The sequence below is a fragment of the Oncorhynchus keta genome, chromosome 17 (assembly GCF_023373465.1).
Source record: "Oncorhynchus keta strain PuntledgeMale-10-30-2019 chromosome 17, Oket_V2, whole genome shotgun sequence".
NCBI classification, from domain to species: Eukaryota; Metazoa; Chordata; class Actinopteri; order Salmoniformes; family Salmonidae; genus Oncorhynchus; species Oncorhynchus keta.
The window spans coordinates 22577939-22605044 of record NC_068437.1 but is presented as its reverse complement, the minus strand read 5'-3'; the positions used below and the strand labels follow the sequence as shown (position 1 = coordinate 22605044).

The 27106-nt window shown below is 46.5% G+C and overlaps 1 protein-coding gene across 1 annotated transcript in view; it reads right to left on the bottom strand.

Annotated features, from left to right (window-relative positions):
- si:ch211-212o1.2 (uncharacterized protein LOC492735 homolog) overlaps positions 1 to 27106 on the bottom strand; it is a 106775-nt gene that overhangs the window by 47823 nt on the left and 31846 nt on the right. The window contains exons 3-4 of the mRNA XM_035790949.1: positions 14070 to 14189; positions 13829 to 13920 (exon numbers count right to left, since the gene is read on the bottom strand). Coding sequence (XP_035646842.1) covers positions 13829 to 13920; positions 14070 to 14189 — 212 coding nt within the window. The remainder of the gene's footprint in view (positions 1 to 13828; positions 13921 to 14069; positions 14190 to 27106) is intronic.

Genomic DNA, 27106 nt, shown 5'->3' with positions numbered 1-27106 from the left:
AAGATGTTGTGAATAGAATCCGCCGGCATATGTAGCGGACAAAAGTCAATGCATGGGCATCTTGGCCCTCACAGCTAACATCCATTTGGAGAGCAGAAGCTGAGGAGTTTGAGTCGTTCGGTCAGTTTTCATTTAATTTCTAGCAATAGCACACATTCTTCGCTCAACAGTGTTATCTGACGAAGGCAGTGATGTGAGTTGCTGTGCCTCTGCCTCCCCCACTCATTGTTTTCACAATATCAATTGCAGGTGGTAATATCAAAGTCTCTGCAATAGTGTGTGGTTACATAGCGTAGCGGGCTTAGCCATTCACCGTGGGAATGATTCAAGAGCAACGGTCAAGTACGACCTTTTCCCATTATCTAAGGGTGCTCTCTGGTTGAATTGTATCTTTCAGATTTGAATACATTTCATGTCAGGCGACACCACGTAGTTTGGGAACCACTGGGTTAGAGGTTGGAGTTGGTCTCACAGTTAACCTCATGACTGCCCTGTAGAGGAGTGTACATGAAAGCTGGAGGGGAAGCATCTCCATCACACTAAAGGGACCAGAGAGATAACTTGCTATAAAACTACTGGCTCTGATCCAGCATCATAATAAACCTTGTAACAGCGTGGGTGTCACTCACAACCAGCACCTCGCTAAGCTGAGACAGACACCTGCTTGTAACAGCGTGGGTGTCACTCACAACCAGCACCTCGCTAAGCTGAGACAGACACCTGCTTGTAACAGCGTGGGTGTCACTCACAACCAGCACCTCGCTAAGCTGAGACAGACACCTGCTTGTAACCGCGTGGGTGTCACTCACAACCAGCACCTCGCTAAGCTGAGACAGACACCTGCTTGTAACAGCGTGGGTGTCACTCACAACCAGCACCTCGCTAAGCTGAGACAGACACCTGCTTGTAACAGCGTGTGTCACTCACAACCAGCACCTCGCTAAGGAGACAGACACCTGTCACTCACAACCAGCACCTCGCTAAGCTGAGACAGACACCTGCTTGTAACCGCGTGGGTGTCACTCACAACCAGCACCTCGCTAAGCTGAGACAGACACCTGCTTGTAACAGCGTGGGTGTCACTCACAGCCAGCACCTCGCTAAGCTGAGACAGACACCTGCTTGTAACAGCGTGGGTGTCACTCACAGCCAGCACCTCGCTAAGCTGAGACAGACACCTGCTTGTAACAGCGTGGGTGTCACTCACAACCAGCACAGACACCTGCTTGTAACAGCGTGGGTGTCACTCACAACCAGCACCTCGCTGAGACAGACACCTGCTTGTAACAGCGTGGGTGTCACTCACAACCAGCACCTCGCTAAGCTGAGACAGACACCTGCTTGTAACAGCGTGGGTGTCACTCACCAGCACCAGCACAGACACCTGCTTGTAACAGCGTGGGTGTCACTCACAACCAGCACCTCGCTAAGCTGAGACAGACACCTGCTTGTAACACTCACAACCAGCACCTGCTAGAGACAGACACCTGCTTGTAACAGCGTGGGTGTCACTCACAACCAGCACCTCGCTAAGCTGAGACAGACACCTGCTTGTAACAGCGTGGGTGTCACTCACAACCAGCACCTCGCTAAGCTGAGACAGACACCTGCTTGTAACAGCGTGGGTGTCACTCACAACCAGCACCTCGCTAAGCTGAGACAGACACCTGCTTGTAACAGCGTGGGTGTCACTCACAACCAGCACCTCGCTAAGCTGAGACAGACACCTGCTTGTAACAGCGTGGGTGTCACTCACAACCAGCACCTCGCTAAGCTGAGACAGACACCTGCTTGTAACAGCGTGGGTGTCACTCACAACCAGCACCTCGCTAAGCTGAGACAGACACCTGCTTGTAACAGCGTGGGTGTCACTCACAACCAGCACCTCGCTAAGCTGAGACAGACACCTGCTTGTAACAGCGTGGGTGTCACTCACAACCAGCACCTCGCTAAGCTGAGACAGACACCTGCTTGTAACAGCGTGGGTGTCACTCACAACCAGCACCTCGCTAAGCTGAGACAGACACCTGACAGCGTGGGTGTCACTCACAACCAGCACCTCGCTGCTGAGACAGACACCTGCTTGTAACAGCGTGGGTGTCACTCACAACCAGCACCTCGCTAAGCAGACACCTGCTTGTAACAGCGTGGGTGTCACTCACAACCAGCACCTCGCTAAGCTGAGACAGACACCTGCTTGTAACAGCGTGGGTGTCACTCACAACCAGCACCTCGTGGGTGTCTAAGCTGAGACAGACACCTGCTTGTAACAGGCGTAAGCACCTGCTGAGACAGACACCTGCTTGTAACAGCGTGGGTGTCACTCACAACCAGCACCTCGCTAAGCTGAGACAGACACCTGCTTGTAACAGCGTGGGTGTCACTCACAACCAGCACCTCGCTAAGCTGAGACAGACACCTGCTTGTAACAGCGTGGGTGTCACTCACAACCAGCACCTCGCTAAGCTGAGACAGACACCTGCTTGTAACAGCGTGGGTGTCACTCACAACCAGCACCTCGCTAAGCTGAGACAGACACCTGCTTGTAACAGCGTGGGTGTCACTCACAACCAGCACCTCGCTAAGCTGAGACAGACACCTGCTTGTAACAGCGTGGGTGTCACTCACAACCAGCACCTCGCTAAGCTGAGACAGACACCTGCTTGTAACAGCGTGGGTGTCACTCACAACCAGCACCTCGCTAAGCTGAGACAGACACCTGCTTGTAACAGCGTGGGTGTCACTCACAACCAGCACCTCGCTAAGCTGAGACAGACACCTGCTTGTAACAGCGTGGGTGTCACTCACAACCAGCACCTCGCTAAGCTGAGACAGACACCTGCTTGTAACAGCGTGGGTGTCACTCACAACCAGCACCTCGCTAAGCTGAGACAGACACCTGCTTGTAACAGCGTGGACAGACACCTGTCACTCACAACCAGCACCTCGCTAAGCTGAGACAGACACCTGCTTGTAACAGCGTGGGTGTCACTCACAACCAGCACCTCGCTAAGCTGAGACAGACACCTGCTTGTAACAGCGTGGGTGTCACTCACAACCAGCACCTCGCTAAGCTGAGACAGACACCTGCTTGTAACAGCGTGGGTGTCACTCACAACCAGCACCTCGCTAAGCTGAGACAGACACCTGCTTGTAACAGCGTGGGTGTCACTCACAACCAGCACCTCGCTAAGCTGAGACAGACACCTGCTTGTAACAGCGTGGGTGTCACTCACAACCAGCACCTCTTGTAACAGCGTGGGTGTCACTCACAACCAGCTAAGCTGAGACAGACACCTGCTTGTAACAGCGTGGGTGTCACTCACAACCAGCACCTCGCTAAGCTGAGACAGACACCTGCTTGTAACAGCGTGGGTGTCACTCACAACCAGCACCTCGCTAAGCTGAGACAGACACCTGCTTGTAACAGCGTGGGTGTCACTCACAACCAGCACCTCGCTAAGCTGAGACAGACACCTGCTTGTAACAGCGTGGGTGTCACTCACAACCAGCACCTCGCTAAGCTGAGACAGACACCTGCTTGTAACAGCGTGGGTGTCACTCACAACCAGCACCTCGCTAAGCTGAGACAGACACCTGCTTGTAACAGCGTGGGTGTCACTCACAACCAGCACCTCGCTAAGCTGAGACAGACACCTGCTTGTAACAGCGTGGGTGTCACTCAGCACCTCGCTAAGCCAGACACCTGCTTGTAACAGCGTGGGTGTCACTCACAACCAGCACCTCGAGCTGACAGACACCTGCTTGTAACAGCGTGGGTGTCACTCACAACCAGCACCTCGCTAAGCTGAGACAGACACCTGCTTGTAACAGCGTGGGTGTCACTCACAACCAGCACCTCGCTAACAGCTGAGACAGACACCAGACACCTGCTTGTAACAGCGTGGGTGTCACTCACAACCAGCACCTCGCTAAGCTGAGACAGACACCTGCTTGTAACAGCGTGGGTGTCACTCACAACCAGCACCTCGCTAAGCTGAGACAGACACCTGCTTGTAACAGCGTGGGTGTCACTCACAACCAGCACCTCGCTAAGCTGAGACAGACACCTGCTTGTAACAGCGTGGGTGTCACTCACAACCAGCACCTCGCTAAGCTGAGACAGACACCTGCTTGTAACAGCGTGGGTGTCACTCACAACCAGCACCTCGCTAAGCTGAGACAGACACCTGCTTGTAACAGCGTGGGTGTCACTCACAACCAGCACCTCGCTAAGCTGAGACAGACACCTGCTTGTAACAGCGTGGGTGTCACTCACAACCAGCACCTCGCTGAGACAGAGACAGACACCTGCTTGCTGAGACAGACACCTGTGGGTGTCACTCACAACCAGCACATCGCTAAGCTGAGACAGACACCTGCTTGTAACAGCGTGGGTGTCACTCACAACCAGCACCTCGCTAAGCTGAGACAGACACCTGCTTGTAACAGCGTGGGTGTCACAAATGAAAGGGACAGAGGGAGAGAATCGCATGAGCACAAAGAGAAAATACACAATGAAGGTAATTTATTTCCCACATAAAAAGAGGAATCTTTTGGCGCCAAATTACCATAGCGTGTCACTGACGGTAAAAAGTAATTATCCTGTGTTTGTGGGCAGAACTCAATCACATGTATATCTGAGGACACATTGAGACACTGCTGGAGCAAGGGACACTATCTGTCAATATTTTGACAATTCTGTTCCTCTCCGTTCCTCTCGTTCTCTTCTCCCAGTCTGTCTGTGAGATTAAAGGAGCGGTAAACCCCAGACGCACACAGAGCGGGTGTGTGGACTCCTCGGCACACAGAGCGGGTGTGTGGACTCCTCGGCACACAGAGCGGGTGTGTGGACTCCTCGGCACACAGAAAGGGTGTGTGGACTCCTCGGCACACAGAGCGGGTGTGTGGACTCCTCGGCACACAGAGCGGGTGTGTGGACTCCTCGGCACACAGAGCGGGTGTGTGGACTCCTCGGCACACAGAGCGGGTGTGTGGACTCCTCGGCACACAGAGCGGGTGTGTGGACTCCTCGGCACACAGAGCGGGTGTGTGGACTCCTCGGCACACAGAGCGGGTGTGTGGACTCCTCGGCACACTGCAGCCACCTCGAGTAACACCAGCACTAATCCCACATCGTTTAACGGCCTGCCTCGCCTGCCTTTCACTAATCAGGACTCACATCTACCATCGTCCTGGTTACCCGGCCATGGAAAGGAAATGTCCCTCCACTCACCCTCGACTATGGACTGAACTGGTTGAAGACGTTCAATTAGAGTTTTTTCTCCTCTAATCACTGTCATTAATGATTCTCCCTCAAGTTAAGTTTTTCTGTTTGAACCTCGGGACAAAACGGCGTATCCATCCGCTAAGTGTTTCCTTTAATCTGCTGGTTAAGGGTCTTAAAGCACTTCTTTCGAGATGTCTGTAAATTCCCCCGCTCTTTTTGAAGTCCGATCGTTCCCAGGTGGTGAATCCTAATTATCCCAGACAGCGAAAGGATCGACAGCGAGCAGCGGCCATGTTACAGAGTCAGAGCAGTAAGCGCTGCACGGCGGGGCGGCAGGCTGAACAGGGACTGAGCTGTTCTGGAACTCCAACCAGACAGGCTGCTGATGAAAGGAGTGCAGGCAGCAGGCCCGGGCCCCTTAGCTGGAACTACAGGGGGCAGGCAGTCTGCTCTGCTAGGACGGCCCCCCTCTGCCTCACCAGGGCACAGGTATGTTTGAGGAATATATTACAGAGGAGAACAAGGCCTTTGTTGCAGTACAGTAACATATAGCAGCCAACATGTAGGCCCCTACACATCTTTACGAAAGGTCCCTGTCTAACAATTGGGCTATTTACCTATTTGTTTTTGCTTAATTGTACACCTTTAACACGAGGTGTCGAGGTGTTCAGAATGTATATTCCTTTACATTATGTCTGATATTCCTAGTGATGTGTAGTCTAATATGTGGTGAGTCATTCCTGTCATTTCAGAAAGCCATAACACCCACCATCTCAGATTGTTCTGAAATCTTTTCTGTAATATGACGACCCTCCCACTCTGTTTGCCGAATTACTTCTCTTTGCTCTTGTTTTCCTTAAATCGGATGTCGGTGGGCGGAGCCGGGAGGTTCGTCAGAGAAATGGTACACACCTGGGTGAGTGGATGCGTGCATAGATGGTGATAATGAGGGGTGTTGAGAGGTGCCAAAACAAATGAACACAAAGTAGCCCCAAAATGCCACAACCAAAAATAACAGTGTGTCTGCTTGGAGTCTCCTCGATGTATGGGGGAAAGGTGTATTCATCCGAGACACACCCTCTCCCAGGTGTGTCCCATTTCGCTGACGACCCTCCCCCATAAAATCGGGGACCACCAAGGACCACCAAGGACCATAGCAGTAATTAGAAACAGATAAGATAAGCATTCCTGCAACATTCTTAAGTTGATAGACTATTTGAACTCTGAAAAATTAAGCTAATTGATTGCACCCAAATTGTCCATTTCAATTTATAGATCTCATATAATATAATGGATAAAAAAGGGCAGTAGCAGGAACAGCGGCTTCTAGTGGGCAAAACCTGGTACTTTCACTTCATCTATGGGAAAAATGCAAGCGACATCAATGGCTAATTCTCTGAACAGGAAAGAAAAAATAATCACAGCTTGTAAATCATTTTTAAAATTTTTATTTCACCTTTATTTAACCAGGTAGGCTAGTTGAACAAGTTCTCATTTGCAACTGCAACCTGGCCAAGCTAAAGCATAGCAGTGTGAACAGACAACACAGAGTTACACATGGAGTAAACAATTAACAAGTCAATAACACAGTAGAAAAAAAGGGGAGTCTATATACAATGTGTGCAAAAGGCATGAGGAGGTAGGCGAATAATTACAATATTGCAGATTAACACTGGAGTGATAAATGATCAGATGATCATGTACAGGTAGAGATATTGGTGTGCAAAAGAGCAGAAAAGTAAATAAATAAAAACTGCGGGGATGAGGTAGGTGAAAATGGGTGGGCTATTTACCAATAGATTATGTACAGCTGCAGCGATCGGTTAGCTGCTCAGATAGCTGATGTTTGAAGTTGGTGAGGGAGATAAAAGTCTCCAACTTCAGCGATTTTTAGCAATTCGTTCCAGTCACAGGCAGCAGAGTACTGGAACGAAAGGCGGCCGAATGAGGTGTTGGCTTTAGGGATGATCAGTGAGATACACCTGCTGGAGCGCGTGCTACGGATGGGTGTTGCCATCGTGACCAGTGAACTGAGATAAGGCGGAGCTTTACCTAGCATGGCCTTGTAGATGACCTGGAGCCAGTGGGTCTGGCGACGAATATGTAGCGAGGGCCAGCCGACTAGAGCATACAAGTCGCAGTGGTGGGTAGTATAAGGTGCTTTAGTGACAAAACGGATGGCACTGTGATAAACTGCATCCAGTTTGTTGAGTAGAGTGTTGGAAGCGATTTTGTAGATGACATCCCCGAAGTCGAGGATCGGTAGGATAGTCAGTTTTACTAGGGTAAGCCTGGCAGTGTGAGTGAAGGAGGCTTTCTTGCGGAATAGAAAGCCGACTCTTGATTTGATTTTCGATTGGAGATGTTTGATATGGGTCTGGAAGGAGAGTTTGCAGTCTAGCCAGACACCTAGGTACTTATAGGTGTCCACATATTCAAGGTCGGAACCATCCAGTGTGGTGATGCTAGTCGGGCATGCGGGTGCAGGCAGCGATCGGTTGAAAAGCATGCATTTGGTTTTACTAGCGTTTAAGAGCAGTTGGAGGCCACGGAAGGAGTGTTGTATGGCATTGAAGCTCGTTTGGAGGTTAGATAGCACAGTGTCCAATGACGGGCCGAAATTATATAGAATGGTGTCGTCTGCGTAGAGGTGGATCAGGGAATCGCCCGCAGCAAGACCAACATCATTGATATATACAGAGAAAAGAGTCGGCCCGAGAATTGAACCCTGTGGCACCCCCATAGAGACTGCCAGAGGACCGGACAGCATGCCCTCCGATTTGACACAATGAACTCTGTCTGCAAAGTAATTGGTGAACCAGGCAAGGCAGTCATCCGAAAAACCGAGGCTACTGAGTCTGCCGATAAGAATCTGGTGATTAACAGAGTCGAAAGCCTTGGCAAGGTCGATGAAGACGGCTGCACAGTACTGTCTTTTATCGATGGCGGTTATGATGTCGTTTAGTACCTTGAGTGTGGCTGAGGTGCACCCGTGACCAGCTCGGAAACCAGATTGCATAGCGGAGAAGGTACGGTGGGATTCGAGATGGTCAGTGACCTGTTTGTTGACTTGGCTTTCGAAGACCTTAGATAGGCAGGGCAGAATGGATATAGGTCTGTAACAGTTTGGGTCCAGGGTGTCTCCCCCTTTGAAGAGGAGGATGACTGCTGCAGCTTTCCAATCCTTGGGGATCTCAGACGATATGAAAGAGAGGTTGAACAGGCTGGTAATAGGGGTTGCGACAATGGCGGCGGATAGTTTCAGAAATAGAGGGTCCAGATTGTCAAGCCCAGCTGATTTATACGGGTCCAGGTTTTGCAGCTCTTTCAGAACATCTGTTATCTGGATTTGGGTAAAGGGGAACCTGGAGAGGCTTGGGCGAGGAGCTGCGGGGGGGCCGGAGCTGTTGGCCGAGGTAGGAGTAGCCAGGCGGAAGGCATGGCCAGCCGTTGAGAAATGCTTGTTGAAGTTTTCGATAATCATGGATTTATCGGTGGTGACCGTGTTCCCTAGCCTCAGTGCAGTGGGCAGCAGGGAGGAGGTGCTCTTGTTCTCCATGGACTTCACAGTGTCCCAGAACTTTTTGGAGTTGGAGCTACAGGATGCAAACTTCTGCCTGAAGAAGCTGGCCTTAGCTTTCCTGACTGACTGCGTGTATTGGTTCCTGACTTCCCTGAACAGTTGCATATCGCGGGGACTGTTCGATGCTATTGCAGTCCGCCACAGGATGTTTTTGTGCTGGTCGAGGGCAGTCAGGTCTGGAGTGAACCAAGGGCTGTATCTGTTCTTAGTTCTGCATTTTTTGAACGGGCATGCTTATCTAAAATGGTGAGGAAGTTACTCTTAAAGAATGACCAGGCATCCTCAACTGACGGGATGAGGTCAATGTCCTTCCAGGATACCCGGGCCAGGTCGATTAGAAAGGCCTGCTCACAGAAGTGTTTTAGGGAGCGTTTGACAGTGATGAGGGGTGGTCGTTTGACTGCGGCGCCGTAGCGGATACAGGCAATGAGGCAGTGGTCGCTGAGATCCTGGTTGAAGACAGCGGAGGTGTATTTGGAGGGCCAGTTGGTCAGGATGACGTCTATGAGGGTGCCCTTGCTTACAGAGTTAGGGTTGTACCTGGTGGGTTCCTTGATGATTTGTGTGAGATTGAGGGCATCTAGCTTAGATTGTAGGACTGCCGGGGTGTTAAGCATATCCCAGTTTAGGTCACCTAACAGAACAAACTCTGAAGCTAGATGGGGGGCAATCAATTCACAAATGGTGTCCAGGGCACAGCTGGGAGCTGAGGGGGGGTCGGTAGCAGGCTCCAACAGTGAGAGACTTATTTCTGGAGAGAGTAATTTTCAGAATTAGTAGTTCGAACTGTTTGGGTATGGACCTGGAAAGTATGACATTACTTTGCAGGCTATCTCTGCAGTAGACTGCAACTCCTCCCCCTTTGGCAGTTCTATCTTGACGGAAGATGTTATAGTTGGGTATGGAAATCTCAGAATTTTTGGTGGCCTTCCTGAGCCAGGATTCAGACACGGCAAGGACATCAGGGTTAGCAGAGTGTGCTAAAGCAGTGAGTAAAACAAACTTAGGGAGGAGGCTTCTGATGTTGACATGCATGAAACCAAGGCTTTTTCGATCACAGGCACCCTCAACAAATGAGGGTGCCTGGGGACATGCAGGGCCTGGGTTTACCTCCACATCACCCGTGGAACAGAGAAGGAGTAGTATGAGGGTGCGGCTAAAGGCTATCAAAACTGGTCGCCTAGAGCGTTGGGGACAGAGAATAAGAGGAGCAGGTTTCTGGGCATGGTAGAATATATTCAGGGCATAATGCGCAGACAGGGGTATGGTGGGGTGCGGGTACGGCGGAGATAAGCCCAGACACTGGGTGATGATGAGAGAGGTTTTATCTCTGGACACGCTGGTTGTAATGGGTGAGGTCACCGCATATGTGGGAGGTGGGACAAAGGAGGTATCAGGGGTATGAGGAGTGGGACTAGGGGCTCCATTGTGAACTAAAACAATGATAACTAACCTGAGCAACAGTATACAAGGCATATGGACATTTGAGAGAGACATACAGCGAGGCATACAGTAATCACAGGTGTTGAATTGGGAAAGCTAGCTAAAACAGTGGGTGAGACAACAGCTAATCAGCTAGCATAACAACAGCAGGTAAAATGGCATTGACTAGGCAACGGGGCCGACAGATAAAACAAACAAGCAGAATGGAGTACCGTGATTAATGGACAGTCCAGCGTGCATCAGCTATGTAGCCAAGTGATCAGAGTCCAGGGGCAGCGGTGGATGGGGCAGGGGGGCTGGACTGGCGAGTGTTATCCAGGTTAAAAAAAACTAACAATGACTAAATAGCTTGTAGCTAGTTAGCTGGTTTGCTTCTGGAGGTTCTTGAGTGTGTTCTAAAAATTAAAAATAGTTGCGATTCCGTATCACATTGGGTGAGGCAGGTTTCCGGAAGGTATAAACACATTTTTTAAATCGGGAAGAGATAGAAAGTACATATGGGCCACTGCGATGCAGACGGTTAGCAGGCCTGTGCTAACAAGCTAACAGATTAACAGGCCGGGGTAAACAAGGTAGTAGTTAGCGGACCTGGGCTAAACAAGTAAGCAGTTAGCATGCCGAATTAGCAAACAAGGAGATAGCGAGGGCTAGAGAGTTAGCCTTTGGAGGACGTCGCGATGGGGTGAGTCTGTTTATTCCTCTTCATGCAGTGACATCGATAGACCGGTCGTGGGTCCGGGTATAGAAGCCCAGGAGTATGCTAGGAACACAGGAGCTCTGGCCGGGCTAGCTTCAAGCTACGTGGGTGGAAACTCTAGCCAGGAGTAATCAACCAGGGTTGCGGTTTAGCTCGATAGCTAGTTGTGAAGATCCAGCTGAAAAAAAATGTTCCGTTTGCGGAGGGAATCCGGGGATAAAAAATAAATAGGTCCGTTATGCTCTGGTTAGCGTCGCGTTGTTCGAACTGGCGAGAGCTTTCCGAGCTAAAGGTTAGCTGATGACCGGTTAGCTGAAGACCGCTAGCATAGCTGGTGGTTAGCTGGCTAGCTTCAGTTGAGGGGTTCCGGTTCCGAAGTAAATATAAATACTTTAGGAAAAGTAGCTACATTGGGTGAGGCGGATTGCAGGAGAGTATTTGGAGGCTTAGGTTTAGCAAAATGTTTCTAAAGATATGAGGAAAAAAAATATCTAAAACGAAAAAGAGACGATATTTACAGATATTTACAGAGAGACGATGCGACAGGACGACTTACTGCTACGCCATCTTGGATTTTCATTTTCATAGAGAACTGATACTGTACACTGGTCATTGCGGTGGGCTTTGACCATTTATTTGGATTGCTCCCATTTGAATTATTGTTATTGTTAAGAAGAGTTTCTTGTGCAAATCGGATGTTGGGTACTACATTTATTGAATATTATATGAATCCTATAGTTGAAAGTGCCAAATTGGGTGCAATCAATTAGCTTAATTTCTCAGAGATCAAATTATATATATATAAAATAATGTTGCAGAAATGCTTATCTTTTCTGTTTCTAACCACAGAAACAATTTCAGAACAATCGAAGACGGTGGGTGTCAAACCTCTATTGTGCTTTTTGAGGTAGAATGACTCTGGTACTGTCTGTACACCTGACTTCACCACACAGCTGTGCTTTGGTCATAGAAACAGTCTGTTTACAGTCAAAATACGATACATAATATAATGTACGTAGAATAACATAAATCACTGTGAAGATCAGTGATGCCATTACACATACTGATCATAAGCAGAGCTGGAGATTAAAATGCCAATTCCTTTTCTCCCCCTGTCCCCCCTGACCCCTGACCCCTGACAATAGAACAATAAACCCCATCATCAGCAGATATACACACAGACCCAGCGATTCATCACCCACCACACTGCACAACATAAGGGCCAGGTGCTCTTTTAATTGGACAGGATAAGAGTGACCTTTTCTTTAATTGGGAGAGGGGAGCATGGCCAAGTTGTGCTCATGCATTAATACGGAGCCCAGGGTGCTGGAACCCCAGCCCCAGAGGAGTGGGTGGGGTGGCTGTGGTGGTGGTGGTGAGGGGGGGGGCAGGCAGAAATGTACTGTAGTGGTATATCCTGAGGGATAGAGAATGACATTTTGCTTAGAGTGGCCAAGGGAGGATGAACCACAAAAGACCAACAAAATCCTGAGCTACTGTATGATAATAATCCTGGATGGCTGTGCCCTTCACACAACTGGGGTGTAGGGGGACAGGAAGGGGAAGACTGGCTGGTTGTGGCCTTCTCAGCACAGGTGCAGGATAATGGGTGTGCTGGGCGGTGGTTTGCAGAAGTACAGGTAATGTATACAGACAGTGTAGGTGTGACCACTGATATAGCTCATTGAGAAATGGGATTACATTATGTTTTGCCTAACAATCCCTCATATGACTGATATGTACAGGATAAAAACAGGATTTTAGAAATGTTTGTAAACTTTTTGAAAATGAAATACAGAAATATCTAATTTCACCCCTGAGTCGATACATGTTAAAATCACCTTAGGCAGCGATTACAGCGGTGAGTATTTCTGGGTAAATCTAAGAGCTTTGCACACCTGGATTGTACAATATTTCCCCATTATTCTTTAAAAAATGCATTATTCTTTTAAAAAAATTATACAAGCTCTGTCAAATTGGTTGTCGATCATTGCTAGAGAACCATTTTTTTACCATAGATTTTCAAGCATATTTAAGACAAAACTGTAATTCGGCCACTCAGGAACATTCACTATCTTCTTCAGTATAGATTTGGCCTCGTTTTAGGTTATTGTCCTGCTGAAAGGGGAATTCATCTCCCAGTGTCTGGTGAAAAGCGGACTGAACCAGGTTTTCCTCTAAGATTTTGCCTGTGCATAGCTCCCCAGTCCTTATCAATTACAATTATACCCATACCATGATGCAGCCACCACTATGCTTGGAAATATGGAGAGTGGTACTCTGTGTTTCATTGGATTTGTCCAAAACAAAAACAGCAAAAAAGTTAATTGCGTTTCCACTTTTTGGGCAGTATTAAATTATCTTTGTAGTGACTGGGTGCATTGGAAAACCTCTCTGGTCTTTGTGGTTGAATCTGTTTGAAATTCACTGCTCGACCTTACAGATCATTGTATGTGTGGGGTACAGAGCTGAGTTAGTCATTCAAAAATCATGTTCAACACTATTACTGCAAACAGAGTGAATCCATGTAACTTATTATGTTACTTGTTAAGCACACTTTTACTCCTGAACGTATTTAGGCTTGTCATAACAAAGGGTTTGAATACTTTTTGACTCAAGGTATTTCAGCTTTTCACTTTTTTATTCATTTGTAAAAAAAAATTCCACTTTGGCATTATGGGGTATTGTGTAGGCGAATGACACAATCTACATTTAATCCATTTTGAATTCAGGCTGTAACACAACAAAATGTGGAAAAAGTCAAGGGGTGTGAATACTTTCTGAAGGCACTATAGTAATTTGTAATCCTTCTCAAGAGTCAAATGATGAGTCTAAGGTTTGGGAAAGACCTTGAACTCAGAACCCTGTCCCTTACCTTCCCAAGGACAGGGATGTCCACAGAGCCCCAGGTGTCTGCTCCCCAGTGCACCATACCAGATGCAAAGTCCGCCATTACTATCCCCATTACTGTAGTGGGGAACAAAGGAGGGAAAAGTATTTTACCAAATCTTTTGCCATAATATCAGACAACAAATGTTTTGGAGACGTAATGTAATTGCAGACTATTTCAAGGTCATTTCAAACAGAAACCCAAAAAATGTGTTAGAGAAACTCACGGATGCCCAAGATGATTTTGTAGATGTGCACAGTGGAGAAGTTGAGGAGAAGGAAGGAGAGGTTGATGATGAAGAGAGAGAGGCACAGAACTACACTGATCCACTCCTGCAGTCGCTTACCTGAGGAAGACAGCAAATCGCACAACATTACACATTACCCGAGGAAGACAACAAATCACACAACATTACATGAGTCAAAAATGTTCCACAGGGATACTGGCTGGCCCATGTTGACTTCAATGCTTCCCACAGTTGTGTCACGTTGGTTGGATGCCTTTTGGGTGGTGGATTATTCTTGATACACACAGGAAACTGTTGAACGTGAAAAAAACAGCAGCATTGCAGTTCTTGAATCAAACCGGTGCACCTGGCACCTACTACCAAACCCTGCACTGAAATCTTTTCTCTTTCCCATTCACCCTCTGAATGGCACACATACACAATCCGTGTCTCAATTCTCTTGAGTCTTAAAAATCCGTATTTAGCCGGTCTCCTCCCCTTCATCTATTCACCTGGCCAGCCTGTCATGGTATGAGCAGATATTGTTCATGTTTTGTGCAGTCAGTGTGAATACAAAGATACTTCATAACAGATACAGTAATAAAGCTACAGAAACTCAAAAGTACATTTTCACTTTCACTGAACAATTGTGCTGATGACTACATTCTGAAGAGAAGGTAGAGTAACTTTCTTCCATTCATGGGACCTGTCCTGTGATCTACGGTGTTAATGAGCAGAGAGAGGTCAGCCCTGCTACCAGGAGAACATCCCTCGGAGCTCTGTAGGGTCATGGGGTCATCCGCTGGTGGCGCCGCCACATCTTTGTCTGTCCACCACAGTCTGTGTGTGTCCCATCAACCACAGTGTTAAGAGGTAATCGGTTCGATGAAGACAAGTGTATGCCAAGGCTGGAGTCGTGAACCCTCGTGTGCGGAGCAGCGGTGACACAGCTCTAAACTCACAGGTCAGGGTGGGCGGACCTCCGTGTCGCCACTCTGCCCCAGCGGGGGGGGGTTAGTGAATAATTCAGCAGGCTACGGAGGGGTGCGGAGTTGCTTAAGCCGGAGCTAGCCGCCCACTCCTGTACTGGACCTCATCACCACATCCACGGAGACTAGCCTGATCCCTCTGCTTCCTTCTCACACTATACCTCTCAATTCAGATTTCCTTATTTTCTTTCTTTACCTTTTAACCTGTGTCGCTGTCCCTCACTCTTTTCTTCATATCCAGTGCTTCTTTCTTTTTCCTTTTCTGTGGATGCAAAGTGTCAAGTGCCACAGTGAAGCCAGGCCTTCTGAAACTTTAATGCCATTAGACTTTCCTAATGCAGTAGATTGGCGTGCTTGGAGTTAATGGGATATTGATGACAGATTTTAATAAAGCCTCACAGGCTCAACTGACACCAATAACCTAAACCAAGTTAACCAACCAGTCCAATACTCATGGGAATATTAGTTTCACACCTCCCTCTCACAAGACATAGATCTGGCCCTCAATCATCACAGAAGAGTCCACACACAACCCTTCACCTGTGTACTGTCTCATCTCTCACACAGCACTTGTTTAAGCTGTGCTAGTACTGATGATGGAGGACACTGGAATGTTCCTAGCTGTTATGAGCTGCTCTAAATGAAACAGATTAATCAAGTGAGAAGCATCCAGGTGTGCACGCTCTGTATCGAGGCGAGGCCAGGTGTGATGTGTCCAGCTGTGGAGGCCAGATGTGGAAGCCAGGTGGGCTGTGACCAGTTGTGGAGACCAGCTGTGGAGGCCAGGTGGGCTGTGTCCAGCTGTGAAGAACAGGTGGGCTGTGACCAGCTGTGAAGAACAGGTGGGCTGTGTCCAGCTGTGGAGGCCAGATGTAGAGGCCAGGTGGGCTGTGACCAGCTGTGGAGGCCAGATGTAGAGGCCAGGTGGGCTGTGACCAGCTGTGGAGGCCAGATGTGGAGGCCAGGTGGGCTGTGACCAGCTGTGGAGGCCAGGTGGGCTGTGACCAGATGTGGAGGCCAGGTGTGATGTGGCCAGCTGTGGAGGCCAGCTGTGGAGGCCAGCTGTGGAGGCCAGATGTGCTGTGGCCAGCTGTGGAGGATGGGCGTGCAGCAGAGGCTCCTGCAGAGGAATGCCTTCAGAGCCTGGCAGGCCTCTACCACTTACCCACTATCTGACCTCACTTCTTACACTGGGATGCTAACAAAGTGTGTAAAAGATCCTTTAAAAGGTCTGTAATTCTTGCAGGATGTGATCCAACATTTAAGAGATGGTACCTTTTATCAAGGGGGGAGAAACCTAATACTACAGAACATATATGGACTATGCTTCCCACAGTCGTGTCAAGTTGGTTGGATGTCCTTTGGATGGTGGACCATTCTTGATACACACAGGAAACTGTTGAGCGTGAAAAACCAGTGAAAACTCAGTATAACAGAAACTTTGGCTCAAGATAATATATAGACCACACCATTTACAGGAAGGCTAATAGCACCATAGGTTTGTTGTCTCCACACTAAATATGACACAATTTCTACCATTCTGTCAATTTCACACATCCCCCACACACACCCACACATACCCAGGGTTGAGCATTCGGGCCACTGTCAGGTGATCTGCATCAGCCCTTGGATCCCTGATGAGAGGAGAAACTAGGCCAGGCCTCGACAGAGCAAACGCACGCAGCCAGAAACACAGTCCCCCTGTCCATAGGACCAGAGTGGTGTGCTCATTAATACAGTCCTGACAACAACATGCTCCCTGGCAACCCCTCTTCCATCGCTCACACCAGCAGCCCCCGACTCCGCACGCTGGCATGGAATTAACCTGGGAGAGGCGGGAGATGAGGAAAGGGGGGTGCTAATAGGCTGAAATTAATCAACGACGCCTGATTCGGCGCAGAGGGACGGCGCCAGCACCAAACAACACCCTGTGAATGCTAATGGCCTTCTCCTCTCTCTCTCTCGCTCTCTTTCCATCTCACCCTTTTACCTCCCGCACCGCTTTACAGCACAGCAGCAGAACGGGCCCCATCTCTCCTGCCATGGTGGCGCATCACACTGACAAAGGAAGTGATTTCTGAACCTCTCAGTTCAAATAATCTTGCAATATGAGTAGCTCGTGACATTGATCTCTGTGTTGTTGGTACAATACATGTATCAGGAGGAAGGTACCCAGGTTTTTTCCTCCTTCCCCCTGATACATGGGTCTGAGTGTGGTTGGGGTCTGCCTCTGAGTTCCAGGAAAGGTCCTCCGTGTACCTGGCCTAGTCTGCTGCACAGATGGCTTCAGTGAATCGACAAGCATGTACCATAACGTTGTGTGAATATTGAGCAGAGCCCGAGTTACTTATCACAAGTAGTCGATATCTTGCTTGTCCTGTGTAAAAAGATGCATGATTCGCATGCTTTCTGTACAGCACTTCAAAGCTTGCCCAGTATTCCGCCTCTATCTGGTCTGGACAAAGGGCTCTTTTCTTCCCTCTCTCCTGACTGTGTTGTCCTAAACGCTGAGGCCTTGTGTTCTCAGTACAGATTCCCTTTGAAAGACAGCCTCTCACCTCCTCCAGAGCCACAGACAAAAACTAACTCACACACCCAGAATGGCTGCCTTTCACAGCACAAAGACCGAGTCAGTGGTGCCAACATACCATGACAGCATCATTCTCTTCCTCGCTTCTCTCTCACACATATCCACCCCCACACACACACACAGGGGCGCGTTCGTGAACATTCACAATACAATTACGAATATTTATTCATAGTAATTCTGCTCTTTCTCCCTCTCTGTCCCCTGTCCAGTTCTCTGTAGGCCAATCTTCTGGGAGGGGGGCTGTAGTAAAAGTGGGTCATATGCTTAGAGCGGAAGAGCCAGAGAGACTGAGAAAGAGAAAAAGACAGAGGTAGAATTCCCCTGATCAGGATGAACGGATCAGTCACAGGCCTCGTTCCTTTCATCAGTTCTCAGTGGACGTCTCAACCTGGGAAACACATCAAACACACACAACACATCATCACACACACACACATCACACATACAACACATCATCACACACACACATCACACATACAACACATCATCACACACACACATCACATCACACATACAACACATCATCACACACACAACACATCATCACACACACAACACATCATCACACACACACACATCACATCACACATACAACACATCATCACACACACAACACATCATCACATCACACACACATCACATCACACATACAACACATCATCACACACACAACACATCATCACACACACACATCATATCACACATACAACACATCATCACACACACAACACATCATCACACACACACATCACATCACACATACAACACATCATCACACACATCGCATCACACATACAACACATCATCACACACACAACACATCATCACACACACACATCACATCACACATACAACACATCATCACACACACACACATCACATCACACATACAACACATCATCACACATACAACACATCATCACACACACAACACATCATCACACACATCACATCACACATACAACACATCATCACACACACAACACATCATCACACACACACATCACATCACACATACAACACATCATCACACACACAACACATCATCACACACACATACAACACATCATCACACACACAACACATCATCACACACACAACACATCATCACACACACAACACATCATCACACACACACATCACATCACACATACAACACATCACACACACATACAACACATCATCACACACACATCACATCACACATACAACACATCATCACACACACAACACATCATCACATCACACACACATCACATCACACATACAACACATCATCACACACACAACACATCATCACACACACACATCACATCACACATACAACACATCATCACACACACAACACATCATCACACACACACACATCACATCACACATACAACACATCATCACACACATCACATCACACATACAACACATCATCACACACACAACACATCATCACACACACACATCACATCACATCACACATACAACACATCATCACACACACACACACACACATCACATCACACATACAACACATCATCACACACACAACACATCATCACACACACACACATCACACATACAACACATCATCACACACATCACATCACACATACAACACATCATCACACACACAACACATCATCACACACATCACATCACACACACACATCACATCACACATACAACACATCATCACACACACAACACATCATCACACACACACACATCACACATACAACACATCATCACACACATCACATCACACATACAACACATCATCACACACACAACACATCATCACACACATCACATCACACACACAACACATCATCACACACACACATCACATCACACACACAACACATCATCACACACACATACAACACATCATCACACACACAACACATCATCACACACACAACACATCATCACACACACAACACATCACATCACACATACAACACATCACACACACATACAACACATCATCACACACACATGACACACACATCACATCACACATACAACACATCATCACACACACAACACATCATCACACACACACATCACTTCACACATACAACACATCACACACACATACAACACATCACATCACACACACACATCACATCACACACACACATCACATCACACATACAATACATCATCACATCACATCACACATACAACACATCATCACACACACATCACATCACACACACACATCACATCACACACACACATCATCACACACACATACAACACATCACACACACACAACACATCATCACACACACATCACATCACATCACATCACACACACACATCATCACACACACATACATCACATCACACACACACATCACATCACACACACACATCATCACACACACATACAACACATCACACACACACAACACATCATCACACACACACATCACATCACACATACAACACATCACATCACATCATACACACATCACATCACACACACAACACATCATCACACACACACATCACATCACACATCACACACACATCACATCACACATACAACACATCATCACACACACAACACATCATCACACACACACATCACATCACACATACAACACATCACACACACATACAACACATCACACACACACACACACACACACACAACACATCACACATACACACATCACATCACACACACAACACATCATCACACACACACATCACATCACACATACAACACATCACATCACACATACAACACATCACACACACATCACATCACACATACAACACATCACACACACACACATCACACACATCACATCACACATACAACACATCATCACACACACAACACATCATCACACACACACATCACATCACACATACAACACATCACACACACACACATCACATCACACACACAACACATCACACACACATCATCACACACACACACATCACACACACATCACATCACACATAGAACACATCATCACACACACACACATCACATCACACATAAAACACATCACACACACACATCACATCACACATACAACACATCACACACACAACACATCACACACACAACACATCACACATACACATCACACACATCACACACACACATACAACACATCACACACATACAACACATCACACACAACACATCACACACACACAACACATCACACACACAACACATCACACAACACATCACATACACACACACACAACACATCACACACACACAACACACATACAACACATCACACACACATCACATCACACATACAACACATCACACATCACACACACATAACATCACACATACAACACATCATCACACACACACACACATCACATCACACATACAACACAACACACAACACACATCACACACATACAACACATCACACACATACAACACATCACACACACACACATCACACACACACACATCACACACACACATCACACACACAACACATCACACACACACACAACACACATACAACACATCACACACATACAACACATCACACACAACACATCACACACACACAACACATCACACACACACAACACATCACATCACACATACAACACATCACACACATCACACACACAACACATCACACATCACACACATCACACACACACAACACATCACACACATACAACACATCACACACATCACACACACAACACATCACACACACAACACATCACACATACACAACACATCACACACATCACACACAACACATCACACACACAACACATCACACACACAACACATCACACAACACATCACACATACAACACATCACACATACAACACATCACACACACAACACATCACACACACACACAACACATCACACACATCACACATACACAACACATCACACACACACACACAACACATCACACACACACACAACAACACAACACACAACAACACATCACACACACAACACATCATACACACACAACACATCACACACACAACACATCACACACAACACATCACACACACACACACAACACATCACACACACACAACACATACAACACATCACACACACACAACACATCACACACATGCACACAACACATCACACACACACACAACACATCACACACACATCATCACACACACACACATCACACACACATCACATCACACATACAACACATCATCACACACACAACACATCATCACACACACACATCACATCACACATACAACACATCACACACACACACATCACATCACACACACAACACATCACACACACATCATCACACACACACACATCACACACACATCACATCACACATAGAACACATCATCACACACACACACATCACATCACACATAAAACACATCACACACACACACATCACATCACACATACAACACACACACACACACACACACACACACACACACAACACATCACACACACAACACATCACACATACACATCACACACATCACACACACACATACAACACATCACACACATACAACACATCACACACAACACATCACACACACACAACACATCACACACACAACACATCACACAACACATCACATACACACACACACAACACATCACACACACACACACACAACACACATACAACACATCACACACACATCACATCACACATACAACACATCATCACACACACAACACATCATCACACACACACACACATCACATCACACATACAACACATCACACACACACACACAACACACATACAACACATCACACACATACAACACATCACACACATACAACACATCACACACACACACACACACACACATCACACACACACACACATCACACACACACACAACACACATACAACACATCACACACATACAACACATCACACACAACACATCACATCACACACACAACACATCACACACACATCATCACACACACACACATCACACACACATCACATCACACATAGAACACATCATCACACACACACACATCACATCACACATAAAACACATCACACACACACACATCACATCACACATACAACACATCACACACACACACACACAACACATCACACACACAACACATCACACACACATCACATCACACATAGAACACATCATCACACACACACACATCACATCACACATAAAACACATCACACACACACACATCACATCACACATACAACACATCACACACACACACACACAACACATCACACACACAACACATCACACATACACATCACACACATCACACACACACATACAACACATCACACACATACAACACATCACACACAACACATCACACACACACAACACATCACACACACAACACATCACACAACACATCACATACACACACACACACAACACATCACACACACACAACACACAACACACATACAACACATCACACACACATCACATCACACATACAACACATCACACATCACACACACATAACATCACACATACAACACATCATCACACACACACACACATCACATCACACATACAACACAACACACAACACACATCACACACATACAACACATCACACACATACAACACATCACACACACACACATCACACACACACATCACACACACACACATCACACACACAACACATCACACACACACACAACACACATACAACACATCACACACATACAACACATCACACACAACACATCACACACACACAACACATCACACACACACAACACATCACATCACACATACAACACATCACACACATCACACACACAACACATCACACATCACACACATCACACACACACAACACATCACACACATACAACACATCACACACATCACACACACAACACATCACATCACACATACACAACACATCACACACATCACACACAACACATCACACACACACACACAACACATCACACACACAACACATCACACAACACATCACACATACAACACATCACACATACAACACATCACACACACAACACATCACACACACACACAACACATCACACACATCACACATACACATCACACACACACACACAACACATACAACAACACAACACACAACAACACATCACACACACAACACATCATACACACACAACACATCACACACACAACACATCACACACAACACATCACACACACACACACAACACATCACACACACACAACACATACAACACATCACACACACACAACACATCACACACATGCACACAACACATCACACACACACACAACACATCACACACACATCATCACACACACACACATCACACACACACATCACATCACACATACAACACATCATCACACACACAACACATCATCACACACACACATCACATCACACATACAACACATCACACACACACACATCACATCACACACACAACACATCACACACACATCATCACACACACACACATCACACACACATCACATCACACATAGAACACATCATCACACACACACACATCACATCACACATAAAACACATCACACACACACACATCACATCACACATACAACACATCACACACACACACACACACACACACAACACATCACACACACAACACATCACACATACACATCACACATCACACACACATACAACACATCACACACATACAACACATCACACACAACACATCACACACACACAACACATCACACACACAACACATCACACAACACATCACATACACACACACACAACACATCACACACACACACACAACACACATACAACACATCACACACACATCACATCACACATACAACACATCATCACACACACAACACATCATCACACACACACACACATCACATCACACATACAACACATCACACACACACACACAACACACATACAACACATCACACACATACAACACATCACACACATACAACACATCACACACACACACATCACACACACACACACATCACACACACACACATCACACACACACACAACACACATACAACACATCACACACATACAACACATCACACACAACACATCACACACACACAACACATCACACACACACACAACACATCACATCACACATACAACACATCACACACATCACACACACAACACATCACACATCACACACATCACACACACACACACACACACAACACATCACACACATACAACACATCACACACATCACACACACAACACATCACACACACAACACATCACACATACACAACACATCACACACATCACACACAACACATCACACACACACACAACACATCACACACACAACACATCACACATACAACACATCACACATACAACACATCACACACACAACACATCACACACACACACACACAACATCACACACACACACATCACACATACACAACACATCACACACACACACACACACACACACAACACATCACACACACAACAACACAACACACAACAACACATCACACACACAACACATCATACACACACAACACATCACACACACAACACATCACACACACACACACAACACATCACACACACACAACACATACAACACATCACACACACACAACACATCACACACATGCACACAACACATCACACACACACACAACACATCACACACACATCATCACACACACACACATCACATCGCACACACATCACATCACACATAGAACACATCATCACACACACACACATCACATCACACATAAAACACATCACACATCACATCACACATACAACACATCACACATACAACACATCACACATACAACACATCACACACACACACACACACACACACACACACACACACACACACACACACACACACACACACACACACACACACACACAACACATCACACACACAACACATCACACATACACAACACATCACACACATCACACACACACACACAACACACAACACATCACACACATACAACACATCACACACAACACATCACACACACACAACACATCACACACACAACACATCACACAACACATCACATACACACACACAACACATCACACACACACAACACACAACACACATACAACACATCACACACATACAACACATCACACACATACAACACATCACACACACATACAACACATCACACACAACACATCACACACACACACAACACATCACACACACACAACACATCACACAACACATCACACATACAACACATCACACACACACACACAACACATCACACACACAACACACAACACATCACACATACACAACACATCACACACACACAACACACATACAACACATCACACACATACAACACATCACACACACACAACACATCACACATACACACATCACATCACACACACAACACATCATCACACACACACACACATCACATCACACATACAACACATCACATCACACATACAACACATCACATCACACACACATCACATCACACATCACACACATACATCACACATACAACACATCATCACACACACACACATCACACACACACACATCACATCACACATACAACACATCATCACACACACAACACATCATCACACACACACACATCACATCACACATACAACACATCACACACACATCACACACACATCATCACACACACATCACACATCACACATCACACACATCACACACACATACACACATCACACATCATCACACACACATACACATCATCACACACACACATCACATCACACACACAACACATCATCACACACACACATCACATCACACATCACACACACATCACACACATCACATCACACATAAAACACACACACACACATCACATCACACATACAACATCATCACACACACACACACACACACACACATCACACACACACACACACACACACACACACATACAACACATCACACACATACAACACATCACACACAACACATCACACACACACACACACATCACACACACAACACATCACACACACACACATCACACACACACACACACACAACACATCACACACACACAACACACATCACAACACACAACACACATCAACACATCACATCACATCACACACACAACACATCATCACACACACACACACATCACATCACACATACAACACATCACACACACACACACACACACAACACACAACACACATACAACACATCACACACATACAACACATCACACACATACAACACATCACACACACACACACACACACACATCACACACACATCACACACACACACATCACACACACAACACACCACACACACACACAACACACATACAACACACATACAACACATCACACACAACACATCACACACACACAACACATCACACACACACAACACATCACATCACACATACA